The 19260-nt window shown below is 45.3% G+C and overlaps 1 protein-coding gene across 5 annotated transcripts in view; it reads right to left on the bottom strand.

The window, feature by feature from the left end:
• The window catches only part of PDS5A (PDS5 cohesin associated factor A), a 185386-nt gene that overhangs the window by 51316 nt on the left and 114810 nt on the right, over positions 1 to 19260 (bottom strand). For all 5 annotated transcript variants that reach the window (XR_013345994.1, XR_013345993.1, XM_077815732.1 and 2 more), the window contains exon 17: positions 547 to 662. Coding sequence is in view for 3 of the 5 variants with exons in the window: in XM_077815732.1 (XP_077671858.1) it covers positions 547 to 662 (116 nt within the window). In the remaining 2 variants the exon portion in view is untranslated. The remainder of the gene's footprint in view (positions 1 to 546; positions 663 to 19260) is intronic.

Raw genomic sequence — 19260 nt, 5'->3', positions numbered from 1 at the left:
TTGCTGGGGAATATTTAATTTAAAAGCCATTTCAGTTAAATCAAAGTAATATTAGAACACATATATAGTAGTTTGGTAAATGAGCCCACCTCCCCCCAACACACCTTTTCCCCAAAGCCTTTATTTTGGTGACAAACTGAGCTGGCAGTATAAGGTAAGTCACAAAAGGAACCCCAAAATTCTCCTCCTCAAACCCACAAAGATAAAGTAGTTGATTCAATTATTAGATAGCATTTTGTGTCCAGTGTTAGCTATATGGAAGCTATATATGCCTGTTATCCTCAAATAATGCCTCCAAATAGTCAAGTTACCAATACCATCTTTTATATTCATGTTTCTACAATTTGCACCATTAAGCCTTGAAAAAAAATAGCAGAAATTAAGTCAAGTTTTCTAGACTGATGGAAATGAAGACAACTATATAAACAATATTTTAAAAATGCAGATAGATACTTCTGTACCAGATGTAAATTAATATGAAAGATAATCCTGGTATTAACATCCACTTTAAAGTCAGTAATGGGTCAATATGATCTCCCAGCCTACCTAATGGCTTCTGAGTCAATGTGCACTGGGGCAATTCTTTCCAAAAGAAATTTGACCATCTCCAGGAAAGGATTTGTTGGCTGCTTTGGATTTGCAAGCTTCCGGGCTATCTCCCGCTACAAAAAGAAAAAAAGTGTTATATTACAAGCAAAAATCATTACTAATTTTAATTATTTCTTAAGTGTTATACATTTTGCATTTGTAGAAATAATGCTGAACAAAAGTCAATTCTTCACAAACTAGCTTCACAGTCCATATAATCACTGAAAAGGATGGGCTGTGGTTACCATAGACTTTTAATGGGAGTGATGTGAGTTAGGCATCTATGCACTTTCATAACGCCACGTAGATTCCTATCTGCACCCATAGGTGTCTAAATACCTTTATAAATCTGACCCAGTATCTTTTAAGCAAATAACCAATGGCTTAAGCACTTCATCCAACTACTTAAGAAAAAACAGTTACTTACTGTGGCATTCTGTACCTCAAAGAAACACACTGGAACCCCATATTCATCCCTGTCATATAATTATGATATATTTCATGCAAAGTCTGCCAGATAAGATATCATACGAAAAGTCACAATCTTCTGAAACCCATTGTTGTGTCAAAATACGTATATCCTTTGTGTATATGAAATTAGGAGATTATGTTTTATGATTGTTACTGAAATATATTGTAAGTTTGAGTGTCTTCCAGTGCTAGTTCTCCAGCGACAACAAAGGAGGTGATACATTCCCAGGATGGCATTAAACAACCCTGAATCAGCAGGGGGAGTTGTAAGCAAGGGATTTACAATGCTGTAAGAGAGCTTCACAAGCCTTACACAATGGGACATTGCTCAACTCCGTGTAGGGTGACCAGATGTATGGATTTTATTGGGGCAGTCCAAAATTCAGGGCTTTTTATTATATAGGTGCCTATTACCTCCTGATTTTTCACACTTACTATCTGGACACCCTAATTCCCTAAAGTCCACCAGGACATGTTGGGGCTTATGTTTCCAGGCACATGAACTGAGGATATAAAATAGGGGACAGTAGCATGATGCTTTTGCCCTTCTCCTCCCCTATATAAGATGGGACGCTGGGAAGACAAAGACTTGGACTGAGAAGACTGGTCCCAAGCACAAAGGGGAAGCCTGTGTACTGAGAACTGTAACCTACCTGCAATATCCAGTGGGATGAGGAAAACTGCTTGATCCAAATACTGCCTAATCTAATAAGGTTTAAGATTTAGAGAGTATGCTTACCTTTTATTGTCCTTGGTAACTATCTCTGACCTTTTGTGCCTACTACTTATAATCACTTAAAATCTATCTTTCTGTAGTTAATAACTCTGTTTTCTAGTTTACCGAAAACAGTGTGTTTTGCTTGAAGTGCTTTGGAAATCTCAGCTCAGTTTACAAAGGCTAGTGTGCATCGTCTCCACATTGAGGGAGGGGCAGACTGGGCAATAAACTTACACTGGTCAGACTTCTGTCCAGGGCAAGATGGTATATTCTGGAGGTGCAAAGCTGGGAGCTTGGGAAATTCACTGGTGCCTTTCTCTGTGAGATTCATGAGTGGCTCCGGGAGCATTCATGTAAGTTAGCTGGGTGTGGGGCTCCACATGCTGTTGTGCTAAGTGATAACAGTGCCTGGAGGGGTTTCCTGATTGTCACAAGCAAAGCATTGTGAGAGACAGCCCAGGCTGGAGAGTTAAGGGAGCACAGACAGATGGAAGTACAAGAAAACAGTGCATATATCCACACGGCAATTTAACACCAGAAGCTGTCCCATATTAGCTGACTTGGGCTCATGGAGCTCAGGCTGCATGGCTGTAAAATTGCGGTATAGATGTTTGGACTCAGGGACCCTCCTCCATCATTGTGTCCCAGAGCTCAGGCTTCAGCCTGAGCCCAATAGTCTACACTGCAATTTTACAGCCCCAAGAACCCATACAAGCTGACCTAGGCCAGCTGCAGCTGTTTAATTGCAGTGTAGACATACCCAATGAGACAGTATTGCTCAGTATGACAAGCAGTGGTCTCAGCACACCCGTAGCCTAACTGCTGTAAACTTTTTTGTAAGCATCACAGCAAAGAAGAATTTTAAGGAGGAATCTGAAGGAAGATAATGAGTTAGTTTTGCAGATGCTGATGGAGAATTCCTGTAAAGTGTAAGGGGCAGCATGGGAGAAAAAACAAACGTGCTTGTTTGAACATTTAATTAGTGGGACATGTAGGCTGGCATCTTGGGCCAACTGGAAGAGGAAGTTGACATCTTGACAGCGAATGAGAAGATAGATAGGGTGAGCACAGGCCATGAAAGACACTAAAAGTGACGACAAACAGCTTACATTTGATGTGATAGAGACGAGGAGCCAGTAGAGGGACACGAGGATCCCACTTTGGAGGGGGTTCTTTAACTGGTGGGGTAAGTACTGAGTAACCTCTTTAAAAATCTGGATATAGTGGGGTCAGAGAAAACTTAACAGGATTGCATGTGGGGAGAAGAGTGGCATGTTGAAATTGATGTAAGGTGGATTTCAATGGAACTGAACAAAATATAATCAAGGATTTTAGGCATAGGGGCCTCCAATGGGTCAAGATTGTGAATTTAAGAATTCTATCAAACTCTCTCTCCAACACTCTTGCACCAGCATCAACTTCCTGCACATCATAATCAGCTTTAACAATGGAACCTTATAGACCACTATAGACAAGAAGCCCATGGATCACCACACTTTCCTTCGCAGATCCAGTAACCATCCCAAATACAGCAAGAAATCTGTTATCTACAACCACACACTCATATATCACATAATATGCTCTTAGGAGAAAGTTTGGGATACAGATCTTAGCACACTCAAAACTGCCTTCTCCAAACAACGACACTCCATCAGAGAAATAAATGGCATCATGAAATGAGCCACACAAATACCTCGAGACAACTTGCTTCAATAGAGAAAAAATGAACTCTCCGGCCACATATCCCTGTAGTAAGAAGAGAGCTTAAGTCAAAAGCCCTTGTATCAGAGGCTTGGTATGAGGCCTGAGGCTGGAAGGAAAGTGATCAAAACTTTGCTGATATAAAAGCACAGTCATGTCATGAGCAAGAGGCAGGCCCTGCTCACCGAATTGGCAAACATAGGGCTGATAATACAAAAACATACATTCCTAAGAGATATGAGGCACAAAGCATTCATGCAAGCTTTCAAGCTTCCTTCCCCACTCTGAACTCTAGGGTACAGATGTGGGGACCTGCATGAAAACCCCCTAAGTTTATTTTTACCAGCTTAGGTTAAAACTTCCCCAAGGTACAAACTATTTTACCTTTTGTCCTTGGACTTTATTGCTGCCACCACCAAGCGTCTAACAAATATATAACAGGGAAAGAGCCTGCTTGGAAACGTCTTTCCCCCCAGAATCCTCCCAAACCCTACACCCCCTTTCCTGGGGAAGGCTTGATAAAAATCCTCACCAATTTGCATTGGTGAACACAGAACCAAACCCTTGGATCGTAAGAACAATGAAAAAGCAATCAGGTTCTTAAAAGAAGAATTTTAATTGAAGAAAAAGAATAAAAGAATCACCTCTGTAAAATCAGGATGGTAAATACCTTACAGGGTAATCAGATTCAAAACATAGAGAATCCCTCTAGGCAAAACCTTAAGTTACAAAAAGACACAAAAACAGGAATATACATTCCATTCAGCACAGCTTATTTTATCAGCCATTTAAACAAAACAGAATCTAACGCATATCTAGCTAAATTACTTACTAAGTTCTAAGACTCCATTCCTTTTCTGTTCCCGGCAAAAGCATCACACAGAGAGAACCTTTGTTTCTCCCCCCACTCCAGCTTTGAAAGTATCTTGTCTCCTCATTGGTCATTTTGGTCAGGTGCCAGCGAGGTTATCCTAGCTTCTTAACCCTTTACAGGTGAAAGGGTTTTTCCTCTGGCCAGGAGGGATTTAAAGGTGTTTACCCTTCCTTTTACATTTATGACACAAGCACATTCCAGAAGGGTGGTACCATAGCACCTCGATAGCAGCACATTCCCCAAAGATAACAGAAACATGCTGACCCTCTTAAGGATAAGGTCAGGGTGACAACATGATGAAGAGAGATGTTTTGATCGAAACTACAGGTACAAGCCAGTGGGTGGCACCCTAATACATCAGAGGGTGGCACCCTGATATGTCAAGGGTGATATGTAACTTGTTTGTATTGGTGTATAAAGATGTCTCTCAGAGGGAGAGTCTTTGTCCAGCCGAGGGGGCAGTGGAAAGTCCTGCCACTGAGTGAGCTGCGTCCATTGTCACGGGCATACATGGCTAGTGTAACCGTAGTCATTGATCTGGGGAGCTGGGACTGTGCTTTGCTGACAATAAACCTGACCAAGTGCCTTTGCACCTTAAGAGATTTTTGTGGTCATTGGGCAGTTCACTTGAGATCTACTGTGCCAGCTATCTGCGCAGAGCTGGGACAGCACACGGGGAAAACACACACGCAGCCAAACATCTGATGACACTGCCTAGTTGTCACCTAGCACCCTTCACTGGAACCCAGATGGGGTATAGTTAAACAATTACAACCCATACTCGATGGGGACCACATCCTGAAAGAAATCTTTCCCAAACCCCCACTTCTGGCCTTCAAACAACCCCCCAAACTTGCCAAGCTCATCATCAAAAGCAAGCTCCCCACAGCAGGATACACCAACTCGAAGTGGCACCAGACCCTGCCAGAACAACAGATGTAAAACCTGTAGACATATCTCCATAGCTATGATGATCAACACCCCACCCCCTTCAAGATCCAAGGGCCTTACATATACCTATCACAATGTGATTTCCCTTATTCAGTGCACTAAATACCCCAATAACAACTACATAGGTAAAACAACACTCCATACGCTCTCAAATGAACTCATACAGAAAAACAATACAAGACAAAAGCACATCATCATCTGTGGGCTAATACTTTTCACAAAACAATCACTCCATATCTGACCTCGGTCCCCCTCCTCCAAGATAATCTGCACAACACCTTCAAAAGACAAGCCTGGGAGCTTAAATTGAGAACTATAATAGACACTAAAAATCATGGTCTTAATAGAGACCAATCTGTAACCCACTAAAACCCGGCCTACTTTGTCCTGTGGCTGCAGAGATTCTAATGGGCCACATTACCTTGAATGAATTCTTGGAATATGTATAAACTACTTATGCTGAACATCCGTTTCACCTTGTATTTAGCTATGACGGTCTGTGTACTTTTCCCAGACCTGAAGAAGAGCTCTGTGTTGCTCAACAGCTTTGTCTCCAACACCAACAGAACACTGTCCAATGAAAGATACTGTCTCTCTAATATCCTGGGACCAACATGGCTATAGCAACACTGCAAACAAATTTTAAAAGGGCAAATAGGATGACCGGGGTGATTACAGCCCTTTCAGCCTAACTTTGATCCCAGGCAAAATAAACAGAACATATGTTATAGAACTCTATTAATGAAGAATTAAAGGTGAGTAATATAATTCATGCCAATCAACATGAGTTTAGTCAAATTAATTTTATTTTTTGATGACACGGTTAAAATTTGGTGGACAAATGTAACAGTACTAATTACTTAGACTTCTGTATGGCATTTGACTGTATGATATTTTGATTAGAAACCAGAACCATACAAAAATCAACATGATAAACATTAAATGACTTATTAAAAAATGATGTAGCTAAATTATAGGGCTCAAAATGTAACTAAACAGGACATCATCATCATCATCAAGCGGATACACTTCAGTGGGGTCCCACAGGGCTTGGTTCTTGGCCCTATCTATGCTAGTCAACATTTTAATCAATGACTTGGAAGAAAACATAAAATACTGATAAATTTTGAAGATGGCACAAAGATTGGAGGAGTGGTAAATAATGAGGATGAGAGGTCACTGTTACAGAGTGATCTGGATCTCTTGGTGCAAGCGAACAATATCCATTTTAATATGGCTAAATGTATATGCATACAGCTAAGGAGGAGGATACAGGCCATGCTTACAGGATGGGGGGAGGGGGGTTGCTCCATCCTGGAAAGCAGTGAATCTGAAAAAAGCTTGAGCATCATGGTGGGTAGTCAGCTGAACATGTGCTCCCAATGCGACATTTGTGGTCAGAAGGGATACTCTGATCTTTGGATGTATAAAAAGGGAAATATCTAGTAGGAACGGAGAGGTTACATTACCTCTGTATTTGGCACTGGTACACCCACTACTGTAATACAGCATCCAGTTCTGGTGTCCACAGTTCAAGAAGGAAGTTGATAAATTGTAGAGGGTTCAGAGAATGATTAAAGGTTTAGACAACATGCCTTATAATGAGACATTTAAGGAGCTCACTCTATTTAGCTTATCAAAGAGAAGTACCTAAATGGATAACAGAAATTTTATAATAAAGGTCTCCTCTTTATTCTGGCAGATAAAGGTATAACAAAATCCAGTGGCTGGAAGTTGAAGCCTAGGAAGTCTGCTCAATTGCTGATGGCTCCTGGGAGAGCTGTTGGGGTTATCTCATGGTGTCAACTTGTCCATAACTTGATTGCCTCCTGGCATAGGTGTAATGAGCAGGCATCTCCTGGCTTGTTTACATAGTACATCGCAGATGTGTCATCCATGAGAATATGCATGATGGGATTCTTTAAAACAGGAAGGAATGTTATGCAAGCTAATCTGATCCCTCATAATTCTAGATCATTTATGTGTAGAGTCATGTCCTTTTGAGACCACATTCCTTTTATCTGGAGGTGGTCTAGTTGTGCACCCCAATCCCTGTTCCTGATGCATCTGTGATTAGTGTCTTTTGTAGGAAGAAATGTAGAGAAGGGCTTATGAACATTCTTGGGATCTGACCACTAGCTCAGAATGTGAGCTGGAACCACGATATGCATGTTCATTTGATGTCTCCTGTGATGATACATCGACCTTAGCCAGCCTTGTAAAGGACGTAGGTGAAGCCTGGCAAGTGGTATCATGTATGCGCATACTGATAAGTGGCTTTGTCATAAAAATAAGGGGAAGGGTAAACCCCTTTGAAATTCCTCCTGGCCAGGGGAAAGCTCCTCTCACCTGTAAAGGGTTAAGAAGCTAAAGGTAACCTCGCTGGCACCTGACCAAAATGACCAATGAGGAGACAAGATACTTTCAAAAGCTGGGAGGAGGGAGAGAAACAAAGGGTCTGTGTCTGTCTGTATGCTGCTTTTGCCAGGGACAGAACAGGAATGGAGTCTTAGAACTTTTAGTAAGTAATCTAGCTAGGTATGTGTTAGATTATGATTTCTTTAAATGGCTGAGAAAAGAATTGTGCTGAATAGAATAACTATTTCTGTCTGTGTATCTTTTTTGTAACTTAAGGTTTTGCCTAGAGGGGTTCTCTATGTTTTCTAATCTAATTACCCTGTAAGATATCTACCATCCTGATTTTACAGGGGGGATTTCTTCATTTCTATTTACTTCTACTTTCTATTAAAAGTTTTCTTGTAAAAGACTGAATGCTTTTTCATTGTTCTCAGATCCAAGGGTTTGGGTCTGTGGTCACCTATGCAAATTGGTGAGGCTTTTTATCCAACATTTCCCAGGAAAGGGGGGGTGCAAGTGTTGGGAGGATTGTTCATTGTTCTTAAGATCCAAGGGTCTGGGTCTGTAGTCACCTAGGTAAATTGGTGAGGCTTTTTACCAAACCTTGTCCAGGAAGTGGGGTGCAGGGTTTTGGGAAGTATTTTGGGGGGAAAGACGCGTCCAAACAGCTCTTCCCCAGTAACCAGTATTAGTTTGGTGGTGGTAGCGGCCATTCCAAGGACCACGGGTGGAATACTTTGTACCTTGGGGAAGTTTTGACCTAAGCTGGTAAAGATAAGCTTAGGAGGTTTTTCATGCAGGTCCCCACATCTGTACCCTAGAGTTCAGAGTGGGGGAGGAACCTTGACATGGTGGCAGCGGTGGGATTAACCTGAAATCATTTTGAGATCCAGTTGAGATTTTTTGAACTAGAAATACAGATTTTAAAAAGAAATTATTTTTTCCTTTGGAAAGGAAGTCCAGAAAGCAGTTGAAACTGAAAGCAGATTGTTTTGTCTGCTTTGTGGCCAAGCAGAGACAAAAGGGGATTATCTTGTGAATTGCAGGTTTTCTTTGCCTGGAGGCAGGGTACTTAACTCCTGCAGGGAAATTCACAGTCTTCCAACCCAGAGGTTTTTTTTTTCTTTTCTTCCTAAAAGTAAATAGGGGGTGTGTGTTCTACCCATTTGCTTTTTCTTTGGGCTGGGTAAGCAGGTTTCCAAGTAGTTGGAGGTTTTTTGCTTTAAGTTGGGCCCAGAGCAGAGACAAGGGAATTGTCTTTTTCTGTAGGCTGACAATCACTATCAGAGAATAGGTATTCTATTCCAGCACAACAAAATTTTACAGCCAAGTTTTGTTTGTTTATTTCTAAACCTCGGGTGTAAAGTTAGTTAAAAACAGAGAGGTTAGAATGACCAAATCCTCAGCTCGACTACAGCTGGAATTAGCCAAATTTCAGGCTGAGGAAAGACAAAGGGAACATGAAAGACAGATAGAACTCATGCGGCTGAAGAAGGAACAAGAAAGGGAGGCAGAACAACACCAAGCGGCTGCTCACAGGAGAGCTATGGAAGCAAGGGACAAAGAACTGGAGGAGAAGGAAAAAGAGAGGAAGTATGTGAAGGAGATGGAGAAGATAAAGGCTCAGCAGAATATCCCAACAAACCCTAGTAATCCTTCTCCAAGTACCACTTCCCATCCCAGAAAGTTCCCCACCTACAAGGCAGGCGATGATACTGAGGCCTTCCTAGAAAACTTCGAAAGGGCCTGCCTTGGGTACAACATCTCTACTGACCAATACATGGTAGAGCTGAGGCCGCAGCTCAGTGGACCCTTAGCTGAGGTGGCAGCTGAAATGCCTAAAGAACACATGAACAAGTATGAACTGTTTAAATCCAAGGCGAGAGTCAGAATGGGGATAACACCCGAGCAGTCTCGTCGGAGGTTCAGAGCCCTAAGGTGGAAACCAGACATGTCATTTACCCGACATGCCTACCACATTGTGAAACATTGGGATGCCTGGATATCAGGAGCAAGTGTTGAATCTCCAGTAAATTTGCCCTTCCTAATGCAAATGGAACAATTCTTAGAGGGTGTTCCTGAGGAAATAGAAAGATACATCCTAGATGGGAAACCCAAAACTGTAATCGAGGCAGGAGAGATTGGAGCCAGATGGGTGGAGGTGGCAGAGAAGAAGAAAACTGGTCGCAGTTGGAGCGGAGACCAGAAGGGGCCACCCCAGACCACACCCTATTACCGGGGGCCGCCCAAGGCCCCACCTACCTCCCAAAGAACCCTCCAGACCCCTTATCGTCCTGCCACCCCGTTCTCCAGCAACCCTCCTCGCCCCAGTGACCCGTCAGCTGGACGATGTTTTAAATGTAACGAGCTGGGGCATGTAAAGGCCAACTGCCCCAAGAACCCCAACAGATTACAGTTCATTGCACCGGAATCACACCAGAGGTCCACAGGCCCAGATACTTCCCAGATACCCTTGGAGCGGAGGGAAACTGTGAGTGTGGGCGGGAAGAAGGTCACCGCGTGGAGGGACACCGGAGCACAAGTGTCAGCTATCCATGCTTCCTTAGTGGACCCCAATTTAATCAACCCAGAGATCCAAGTGACGATTCAACCCTTCAAGTCCAACTCTTTCAATTTGCCTACAGCCAAGTTGCCTGTCCAGTACAAGGGCTGGTCAGGAATGTGGACTTTTGCAGTCTATGATGATTATCCCATCCCCATGCTGTTGGGGGAAGACTTGGCCAATCATGTGAAGCAGGCCAAGAGGGTGGGAATGGTCACCCGCAGCCAGGCTAAACAAGCCGTGAGGCCTAGCTCTGTTCCGGAAACTGCTATCAGGACCCAGTCAGAGGTGATGGACCTGGACCTTAGGCCAATGTCTGCAACAGCAGTAGTGGATCCAGTCCCAGAGACCCAGACGGAACCAGTCCCAGAACCGGAACCAGCCGAACAACCAACACCAGACCCTGTGTCAGCACTGAATCCAGTACTTGCAACCTCAACACCAGAGGGCCCCACTGAACCTGAACTGGCAGCAGCCGATAACCCTACACAAGAGGCTCAGCCGGAGCCTGAATCCCAACATAGTGCACCAGCGGAGAGCGGTTCACAGTCAACAGAAACAGCTCCATCCCCTATATTGCTTCCAGAGGGACCAAGCCTAGGTCCACAATCCAATGAGGGACTGATGTCTCCAGCATCAAGGGAACAGTTCCAGACCGAACAGGAAGCAGATGAAAGCCTCCAGAGAGCTTGGACAGCGGCACGGAGCAACCCACCGCCTCTCAGCTCTTCTAATCGATCCAGGTTTGTTGTAGAAAGAGGACTTTTATACAAGGAAACTCTTTCTGGTGGACACCAGGAAGACTGGCATCCTCAGAGACAGTTGGTAGTTCCAACTAAATACCGGGCCAAGCTCTTGAGCTTAGCCCACGATCACCCTAGTGGCCATGCTGGGGTGAACAGGACCAAAGACCGTTTGGGGGGGTCATTCCACTGGGAGGGAATGGGCAAGGATGTTTCTACCTATGTCCAGTCTTGTGAGGTGTGCCAAAGAGTGGGAAAACCCCAAGACCAGGTCAAAGCCCCTCTACAACCACTCCCCATCATTGAAGTTCCATTTCAGCGAGTAGCTGTGGATATTCTGGGTCCTTTTCCGAAAAAGACAGCCAGAGGAAAGCAGTACATACTGACTTTCATGGATTTTGCCACCCGATGGCCAGAAGCAGTAGCTCTAAGCAACACCAGGGCTAAAAGTGTATGCCAGGCACTAGCAGACATTTTTGCCAGGGTAGGTTGGCCCTCCGACATCCTCACAGATGCAGGGACTAATTTCCTGGCAGGAACTATGAAAAACCTTTGGGAAGCTCATGGGGTAAATCACTTGGTTGCCACTCCTTACCACCATCAAACAAATGGCATGGTGGAGAAGTTTAATGGAACTTTGGGGGCCATGATACGTAAATTCGTAAATGAGCACTCCAATGATTGGGACCTAGTGTTGCAGCAGTTGCTCTTTGCCTACAGAGCTGTACCACATCCCAGTTTAGGGTTTTCCCCATTTGAACTTGTATATGGCCGTGAGGTTAAGGGGCCATTGCAGTTGGTGAAGCAGCAATGGGAGGGATTTACACCTTCTCCAGGAACTAACATTCTGGACTTTGTAACCAACCTACAAAACACCCTCCGAACCTCTTTAGCCCTTGCTAAAGAAAACTTACAGGATGCTCAAAAAGAGCAAAAAGCCTGGTATGATAAACATGCCAGAGAGCGTTCCTTCAAAGTAGGAGACCAGGTCATGGTCTTAAGGGCGCTCCAGGCCCATAAAATGGAAGCATCGTGGGAAGGGCCATTCACGGTCCAGGAGCGCCTGGGAGCTGTTAATTATCTCATAGCATTCCCCACCTCCAACCGAAAGCCTAAGGTGTACCATATTAATTCTCTAAAGCCCTTTTATTCCAGAGAATTAAAGGTTTGTCAGTTTACAGCCCAGGGAGAAGATGATGCTGAGTGGCCTGAAGGTGTCTACTACGAAGGGAAATGTGCTGGTGGTGTGGAAGAGGTGAACCTCTCCATGACCCTTGGGCGTATGCAGCGACAGCAGATCCAGGAGCTGTGCACTAGCTACGCGCCAACGTTCTCAGCCACCCCAGGACTGACTGAACGGGCATACCACTCCATTGACACAGGTAATGCTCACCCAATTAGGGTCCAACCTTACCGGGTGTCTCCTCAAGCTAAAACTGCTATAGAACGGGAGATCCAGGATATGTTACAGATGGGTGTAATCCGCCCCTCTGAAAGTGCATGGGCATCTCCAGTGGTTCTAGTTCCCAAACCAGATGGGGAAATACGTTTTTGCGTGGACTACCGTAAGCTAAATGCTGTAACTCGCCCAGACAACTATCCAATGCCACGCACAGATGAACTGTTAGAGAAACTGGGACGGGCCCAGTTCATCTCTACCTTGGACTTAACAAAGGGGTACTGGCAGGTACCGCTAGATGAATCTGCCAAGGAAAGGTCAGCCTTCATCACACATCTCGGGCTGTATGAATTTAATGTACTCCCTTTCGGGCTGCGAAATGCACCCGCCACTTTCCAAAGACTTGTAGATGGTCTCCTAGCGGGATTAGGAGAATATGCAGTCGCCTACCTTGATGATGTGGCCATATTTTCGGATTCCTGGGCAGACCACCTGGAACATCTACAAAAAGTCCTTGAGCGCATAAGGGAGGCAGGACTAACTGTTGAGGCTAAGAAGTGTCAAATAGGCCTAAACAGAGTGACTTACCTTGGACACCAGGTGGGTCAAGGAACTATCAGCCCCCTACAGGCCAAAGTGGATGCTATCCAAAAGTGGCCTGTCCCAAAGTCAAAGAAACAGGTTCAATCCTTCTTAGGCTTGGCTGGTTATTACAGACGATTTGTACCGCACTACAGCCAAATCGCTGCCCCACTGACAGACCTAACCAAAAAGAAACAGCCAAATGCTGTTCAGTGGACCGGAAAGTGTCAGAAGGCCTTTAACAAGCTTAAAGCGACACTCATGTCTGACCCTGTACTAAGGGCCCCAGACTTTGACAAACCGTTCCTAGTAACCACAGATGCATCCGAGCGTGGTGTGGGAGCAGTTTTAATGCAGAAAGGACCTGATCAAGAATTCCACCCTGTAGTGTTTCTCAGCAAAAAACTGTCTGAGAGGGAAAGCAACTGGTCAGTCACTGAAAAAGAATGTTATGCCATTGTCTACGCTCTGGAAAAGCTACGCCCATATGTTTGGGGACGGCGTTTCCACCTGCAAACCGACCATGCTGCACTGAAGTGGCTTCACACCGTCAAAGAAACTAACAAAAAACTTCTTCGGTGGAGTTTAGCTCTCCAAGATTTTGATTTCGACATCCAACACATCTCAGGAGCTTCTAACAAAGTGGCTGATGCACTCTCCCGTGAAAGTTTCCCAGAATCAACTGGTTAAAATCGTCCTTAAGATGTGGAAAATATTGTTAGTCTTTATGTACTTGGTAGTATATTTAGAGATGCATGTGTCTTATTAACTCTGTTTTTCCTAGAGCTCCAGGAAGAAATCCCAGCCAGTGTTTCACCCTAGCTGAGATTTGGGGGGCGTGTCATAAAAATAAGGGGAAGGGTAAACCCCTTTGAAATTCCTCCTGGCCAGGGGAAAGCTCCTCTCACCTGTAAAGGGTTAAGAAGCTAAAGGTAACCTCGCTGGCACCTGACCAAAATGACCAATGAGGAGACAAGATACTTTCAAAAGCTGGGAGGAGGGAGAGAAACAAAGGGTCTGTGTCTGTCTGTATGCTGCTTTTGCCAGGGACAGAACAGGAATGGAGTCTTAGAACTTTTAGTAAGTAATCTAGCTAGGTATGTGTTAGATTATGATTTCTTTAAATGGCTGAGAAAAGAATTGTGCTGAATAGAATAACTATTTCTGTCTGTGTATCTTTTTTGTAACTTAAGGTTTTGCCTAGAGGGGTTCTCTATGTTTTCTAATCTAATTACCCTGTAAGATATCTACCATCCTGATTTTACAGGGGGGATTTCTTCATTTCTATTTACTTCTACTTTCTATTAAAAGTTTTCTTGTAAAAGACTGAATGCTTTTTCATTGTTCTCAGATCCAAGGGTTTGGGTCTGTGGTCACCTATGCAAATTGGTGAGGCTTTTTATCCAACATTTCCCAGGAAAGGGGGGGTGCAAGTGTTGGGAGGATTGTTCATTGTTCTTAAGATCCAAGGGTCTGGGTCTGTAGTCACCTAGGTAAATTGGTGAGGCTTTTTACCAAACCTTGTCCAGGAAGTGGGGTGCAGGGTTTTGGGAAGTATTTTGGGGGGAAAGACGCGTCCAAACAGCTCTTCCCCAGTAACCAGTATTAGTTTGGTGGTGGTAGCGGCCATTCCAAGGACCACGGGTGGAATACTTTGTACCTTGGGGAAGTTTTGACCTAAGCTGGTAAAGATAAGCTTAGGAGGTTTTTCATGCAGGTCCCCACATCTGTACCCTAGAGTTCAGAGTGGGGGAGGAACCTTGACATGGTGGCAGCGGTGGGATTAACCTGAAATCATTTTGAGATCCAGTTGAGATTTTTTGAACTAGAAATACAGATTTTAAAAAGAAATTATTTTTTCCTTTGGAAAGGAAGTCCAGAAAGCAGTTGAAACTGAAAGCAGATTGTTTTGTCTGCTTTGTGGCCAAGCAGAGACAAAAGGGGATTATCTTGTGAATTGCAGGTTTTCTTTGCCTGGAGGCAGGGTACTTAACTCCTGCAGGGAAATTCACAGTCTTCCAACCCAGAGGTTTTTTTTTTCTTTTCTTCCTAAAAGTAAATAGGGGGTGTGTGTTCTACCCATTTGCTTTTTCTTTGGGCTGGGTAAGCAGGTTTCCAAGTAGTTGGAGGTTTTTTGCTTTAAGTTGGGCCCAGAGCAGAGACAAGGGAATTGTCTTTTTCTGTAGGCTGACAATCACTATCAGAGAATAGGTATTCTATTCCAGCACAACAAAATTTTACAGCCAAGTTTTGTTTGTTTATTTCTAAACCTCGGGTGTAAAGTTAGTTAAAAACAGAGAGGTTAGAATGACCAAATCCTCAGCTCGACTACAGCTGGAATTAGCCAAATTTCAGGCTGAGGAAAGACAAAGGGAACATGAAAGACAGATAGAACTCATGCGGCTGAAGAAGGAACAAGAAAGGGAGGCAGAACAACACCAAGCGGCTGCTCACAGGAGAGCTATGGAAGCAAGGGACAAAGAACTGGAGGAGAAGGAAAAAGAGAGGAAGTATGTGAAGGAGATGGAGAAGATAAAGGCTCAGCAGAATATCCCAACAAACCCTAGTAATCCTTCTCCAAGTACCACTTCCCATCCCAGAAAGTTCCCCACCTACAAGGCAGGCGATGATACTGAGGCCTTCCTAGAAAACTTCGAAAGGGCCTGCCTTGGGTACAACATCTCTACTGACCAATACATGGTAGAGCTGAGGCCGCAGCTCAGTGGACCCTTAGCTGAGGTGGCAGCTGAAATGCCTAAAGAACACATGAACAAGTATGAACTGTTTAAATCCAAGGCGAGAGTCAGAATGGGGATAACACCCGAGCAGTCTCGTCGGAGGTTCAGAGCCCTAAGGTGGAAACCAGACATGTCATTTACCCGACATGCCTACCACATTGTGAAACATTGGGATGCCTGGATATCAGGAGCAAGTGTTGAATCTCCAGTAAATTTGCCCTTCCTAATGCAAATGGAACAATTCTTAGAGGGTGTTCCTGAGGAAATAGAAAGATACATCCTAGATGGGAAACCCAAAACTGTAATCGAGGCAGGAGAGATTGGAGCCAGATGGGTGGAGGTGGCAGAGAAGAAGAAAACTGGTCGCAGTTGGAGCGGAGACCAGAAGGGGCCACCCCAGACCACACCCTATTACCGGGGGCCGCCCAAGGCCCCACCTACCTCCCAAAGAACCCTCCAGACCCCTTATCGTCCTGCCACCCCGTTCTCCAGCAACCCTCCTCGCCCCAGTGACCCGTCAGCTGGACGATGTTTTAAATGTAACGAGCTGGGGCATGTAAAGGCCAACTGCCCCAAGAACCCCAACAGATTACAGTTCATTGCACCGGAATCACACCAGAGGTCCACAGGCCCAGATACTTCCCAGATACCCTTGGAGCGGAGGGAAACTGTGAGTGTGGGCGGGAAGAAGGTCACCGCGTGGAGGGACACCGGAGCACAAGTGTCAGCTATCCATGCTTCCTTAGTGGACCCCAATTTAATCAACCCAGAGATCCAAGTGACGATTCAACCCTTCAAGTCCAACTCTTTCAATTTGCCTACAGCCAAGTTGCCTGTCCAGTACAAGGGCTGGTCAGGAATGTGGACTTTTGCAGTCTATGATGATTATCCCATCCCCATGCTGTTGGGGGAAGACTTGGCCAATCATGTGAAGCAGGCCAAGAGGGTGGGAATGGTCACCCGCAGCCAGGCTAAACAAGCCGTGAGGCCTAGCTCTGTTCCGGAAACTGCTATCAGGACCCAGTCAGAGGTGATGGACCTGGACCTTAGGCCAATGTCTGCAACAGCAGTAGTGGATCCAGTCCCAGAGACCCAGACGGAACCAGTCCCAGAACCGGAACCAGCCGAACAACCAACACCAGACCCTGTGTCAGCACTGAATCCAGTACTTGCAACCTCAACACCAGAGGGCCCCACTGAACCTGAACTGGCAGCAGCCGATAACCCTACACAAGAGGCTCAGCCGGAGCCTGAATCCCAACATAGTGCACCAGCGGAGAGCGGTTCACAGTCAACAGAAACAGCTCCATCCCCTATATTGCTTCCAGAGGGACCAAGCCTAGGTCCACAATCCAATGAGGGACTGATGTCTCCAGCATCAAGGGAACAGTTCCAGACCGAACAGGAAGCAGATGAAAGCCTCCAGAGAGCTTGGACAGCGGCACGGAGCAACCCACCGCCTCTCAGCTCTTCTAATCGATCCAGGTTTGTTGTAGAAAGAGGACTTTTATACAAGGAAACTCTTTCTGGTGGACACCAGGAAGACTGGCATCCTCAGAGACAGTTGGTAGTTCCAACTAAATACCGGGCCAAGCTCTTGAGCTTAGCCCACGATCACCCTAGTGGCCATGCTGGGGTGAACAGGACCAAAGACCGTTTGGGGGGGTCATTCCACTGGGAGGGAATGGGCAAGGATGTTTCTACCTATGTCCAGTCTTGTGAGGTGTGCCAAAGAGTGGGAAAACCCCAAGACCAGGTCAAAGCCCCTCTACAACCACTCCCCATCATTGAAGTTCCATTTCAGCGAGTAGCTGTGGATATTCTGGGTCCTTTTCCGAAAAAGACAGCCAGAGGAAAGCAGTACATACTGACTTTCATGGATTTTGCCACCCGATGGCCAGAAGCAGTAGCTCTAAGCAACACCAGGGCTAAAAGTGTATGCCAGGCACTAGCAGACATTTTTGCCAGGGTAGGTTGGCCCTCCGACATCCTCACAGATGCAGGGACTAATTTCCTGGCAGGAACTATGAAAAACCTTTGGGAAGCTCATGGGGTAAATCACTTGGTTGCCACTCCTTACCACCATCAAACAAATGGCATGGTGGAGAAGTTTAATGGAACTTTGGGGGCCATGATACGTAAATTCGTAAATGAGCACTCCAATGATTGGGACCTAGTGTTGCAGCAGTTGCTCTTTGCCTACAGAGCTGTACCACATCCCAGTTTAGGGTTTTCCCCATTTGAACTTGTATATGGCCGTGAGGTTAAGGGGCCATTGCAGTTGGTGAAGCAGCAATGGGAGGGATTTACACCTTCTCCAGGAACTAACATTCTGGACTTTGTAACCAACCTACAAAACACCCTCCGAACCTCTTTAGCCCTTGCTAAAGAAAACTTACAGGATGCTCAAAAAGAGCAAAAAGCCTGGTATGATAAACATGCCAGAGAGCGTTCCTTCAAAGTAGGAGACCAGGTCATGGTCTTAAGGGCGCTCCAGGCCCATAAAATGGAAGCATCGTGGGAAGGGCCATTCACGGTCCAGGAGCGCCTGGGAGCTGTTAATTATCTCATAGCATTCCCCACCTCCAACCGAAAGCCTAAGGTGTACCATATTAATTCTCTAAAGCCCTTTTATTCCAGAGAATTAAAGGTTTGTCAGTTTACAGCCCAGGGAGAAGATGATGCTGAGTGGCCTGAAGGTGTCTACTACGAAGGGAAATGTGCTGGTGGTGTGGAAGAGGTGAACCTCTCCATGACCCTTGGGCGTATGCAGCGACAGCAGATCCAGGAGCTGTGCACTAGCTACGCGCCAACGTTCTCAGCCACCCCAGGACTGACTGAACGGGCATACCACTCCATTGACACAGGTAATGCTCACCCAATTAGGGTCCAACCTTACCGGGTGTCTCCTCAAGCTAAAACTGCTATAGAACGGGAGATCCAGGATATGTTACAGATGGGTGTAATCCGCCCCTCTGAAAGTGCATGGGCATCTCCAGTGGTTCTAGTTCCCAAACCAGATGGGGAAATACGTTTTTGCGTGGACTACCGTAAGCTAAATGCTGTAACTCGCCCAGACAACTATCCAATGCCACGCACAGATGAACTGTTAGAGAAACTGGGACGGGCCCAGTTCATCTCTACCTTGGACTTAACAAAGGGGTACTGGCAGGTACCGCTAGATGAATCTGCCAAGGAAAGGTCAGCCTTCATCACACATCTCGGGCTGTATGAATTTAATGTACTCCCTTTCGGGCTGCGAAATGCACCCGCCACTTTCCAAAGACTTGTAGATGGTCTCCTAGCGGGATTAGGAGAATATGCAGTCGCCTACCTTGATGATGTGGCCATATTTTCGGATTCCTGGGCAGACCACCTGGAACATCTACAAAAAGTCCTTGAGCGCATAAGGGAGGCAGGACTAACTGTTGAGGCTAAGAAGTGTCAAATAGGCCTAAACAGAGTGACTTACCTTGGACACCAGGTGGGTCAAGGAACTATCAGCCCCCTACAGGCCAAAGTGGATGCTATCCAAAAGTGGCCTGTCCCAAAGTCAAAGAAACAGGTTCAATCC

Source organism: Eretmochelys imbricata, chromosome 4, assembly GCF_965152235.1.
Source record: "Eretmochelys imbricata isolate rEreImb1 chromosome 4, rEreImb1.hap1, whole genome shotgun sequence".
Classification (NCBI taxonomy): domain Eukaryota; kingdom Metazoa; phylum Chordata; order Testudines; family Cheloniidae; genus Eretmochelys; species Eretmochelys imbricata.
This window is presented reverse-complemented; position numbering and strand designations above follow the sequence as displayed.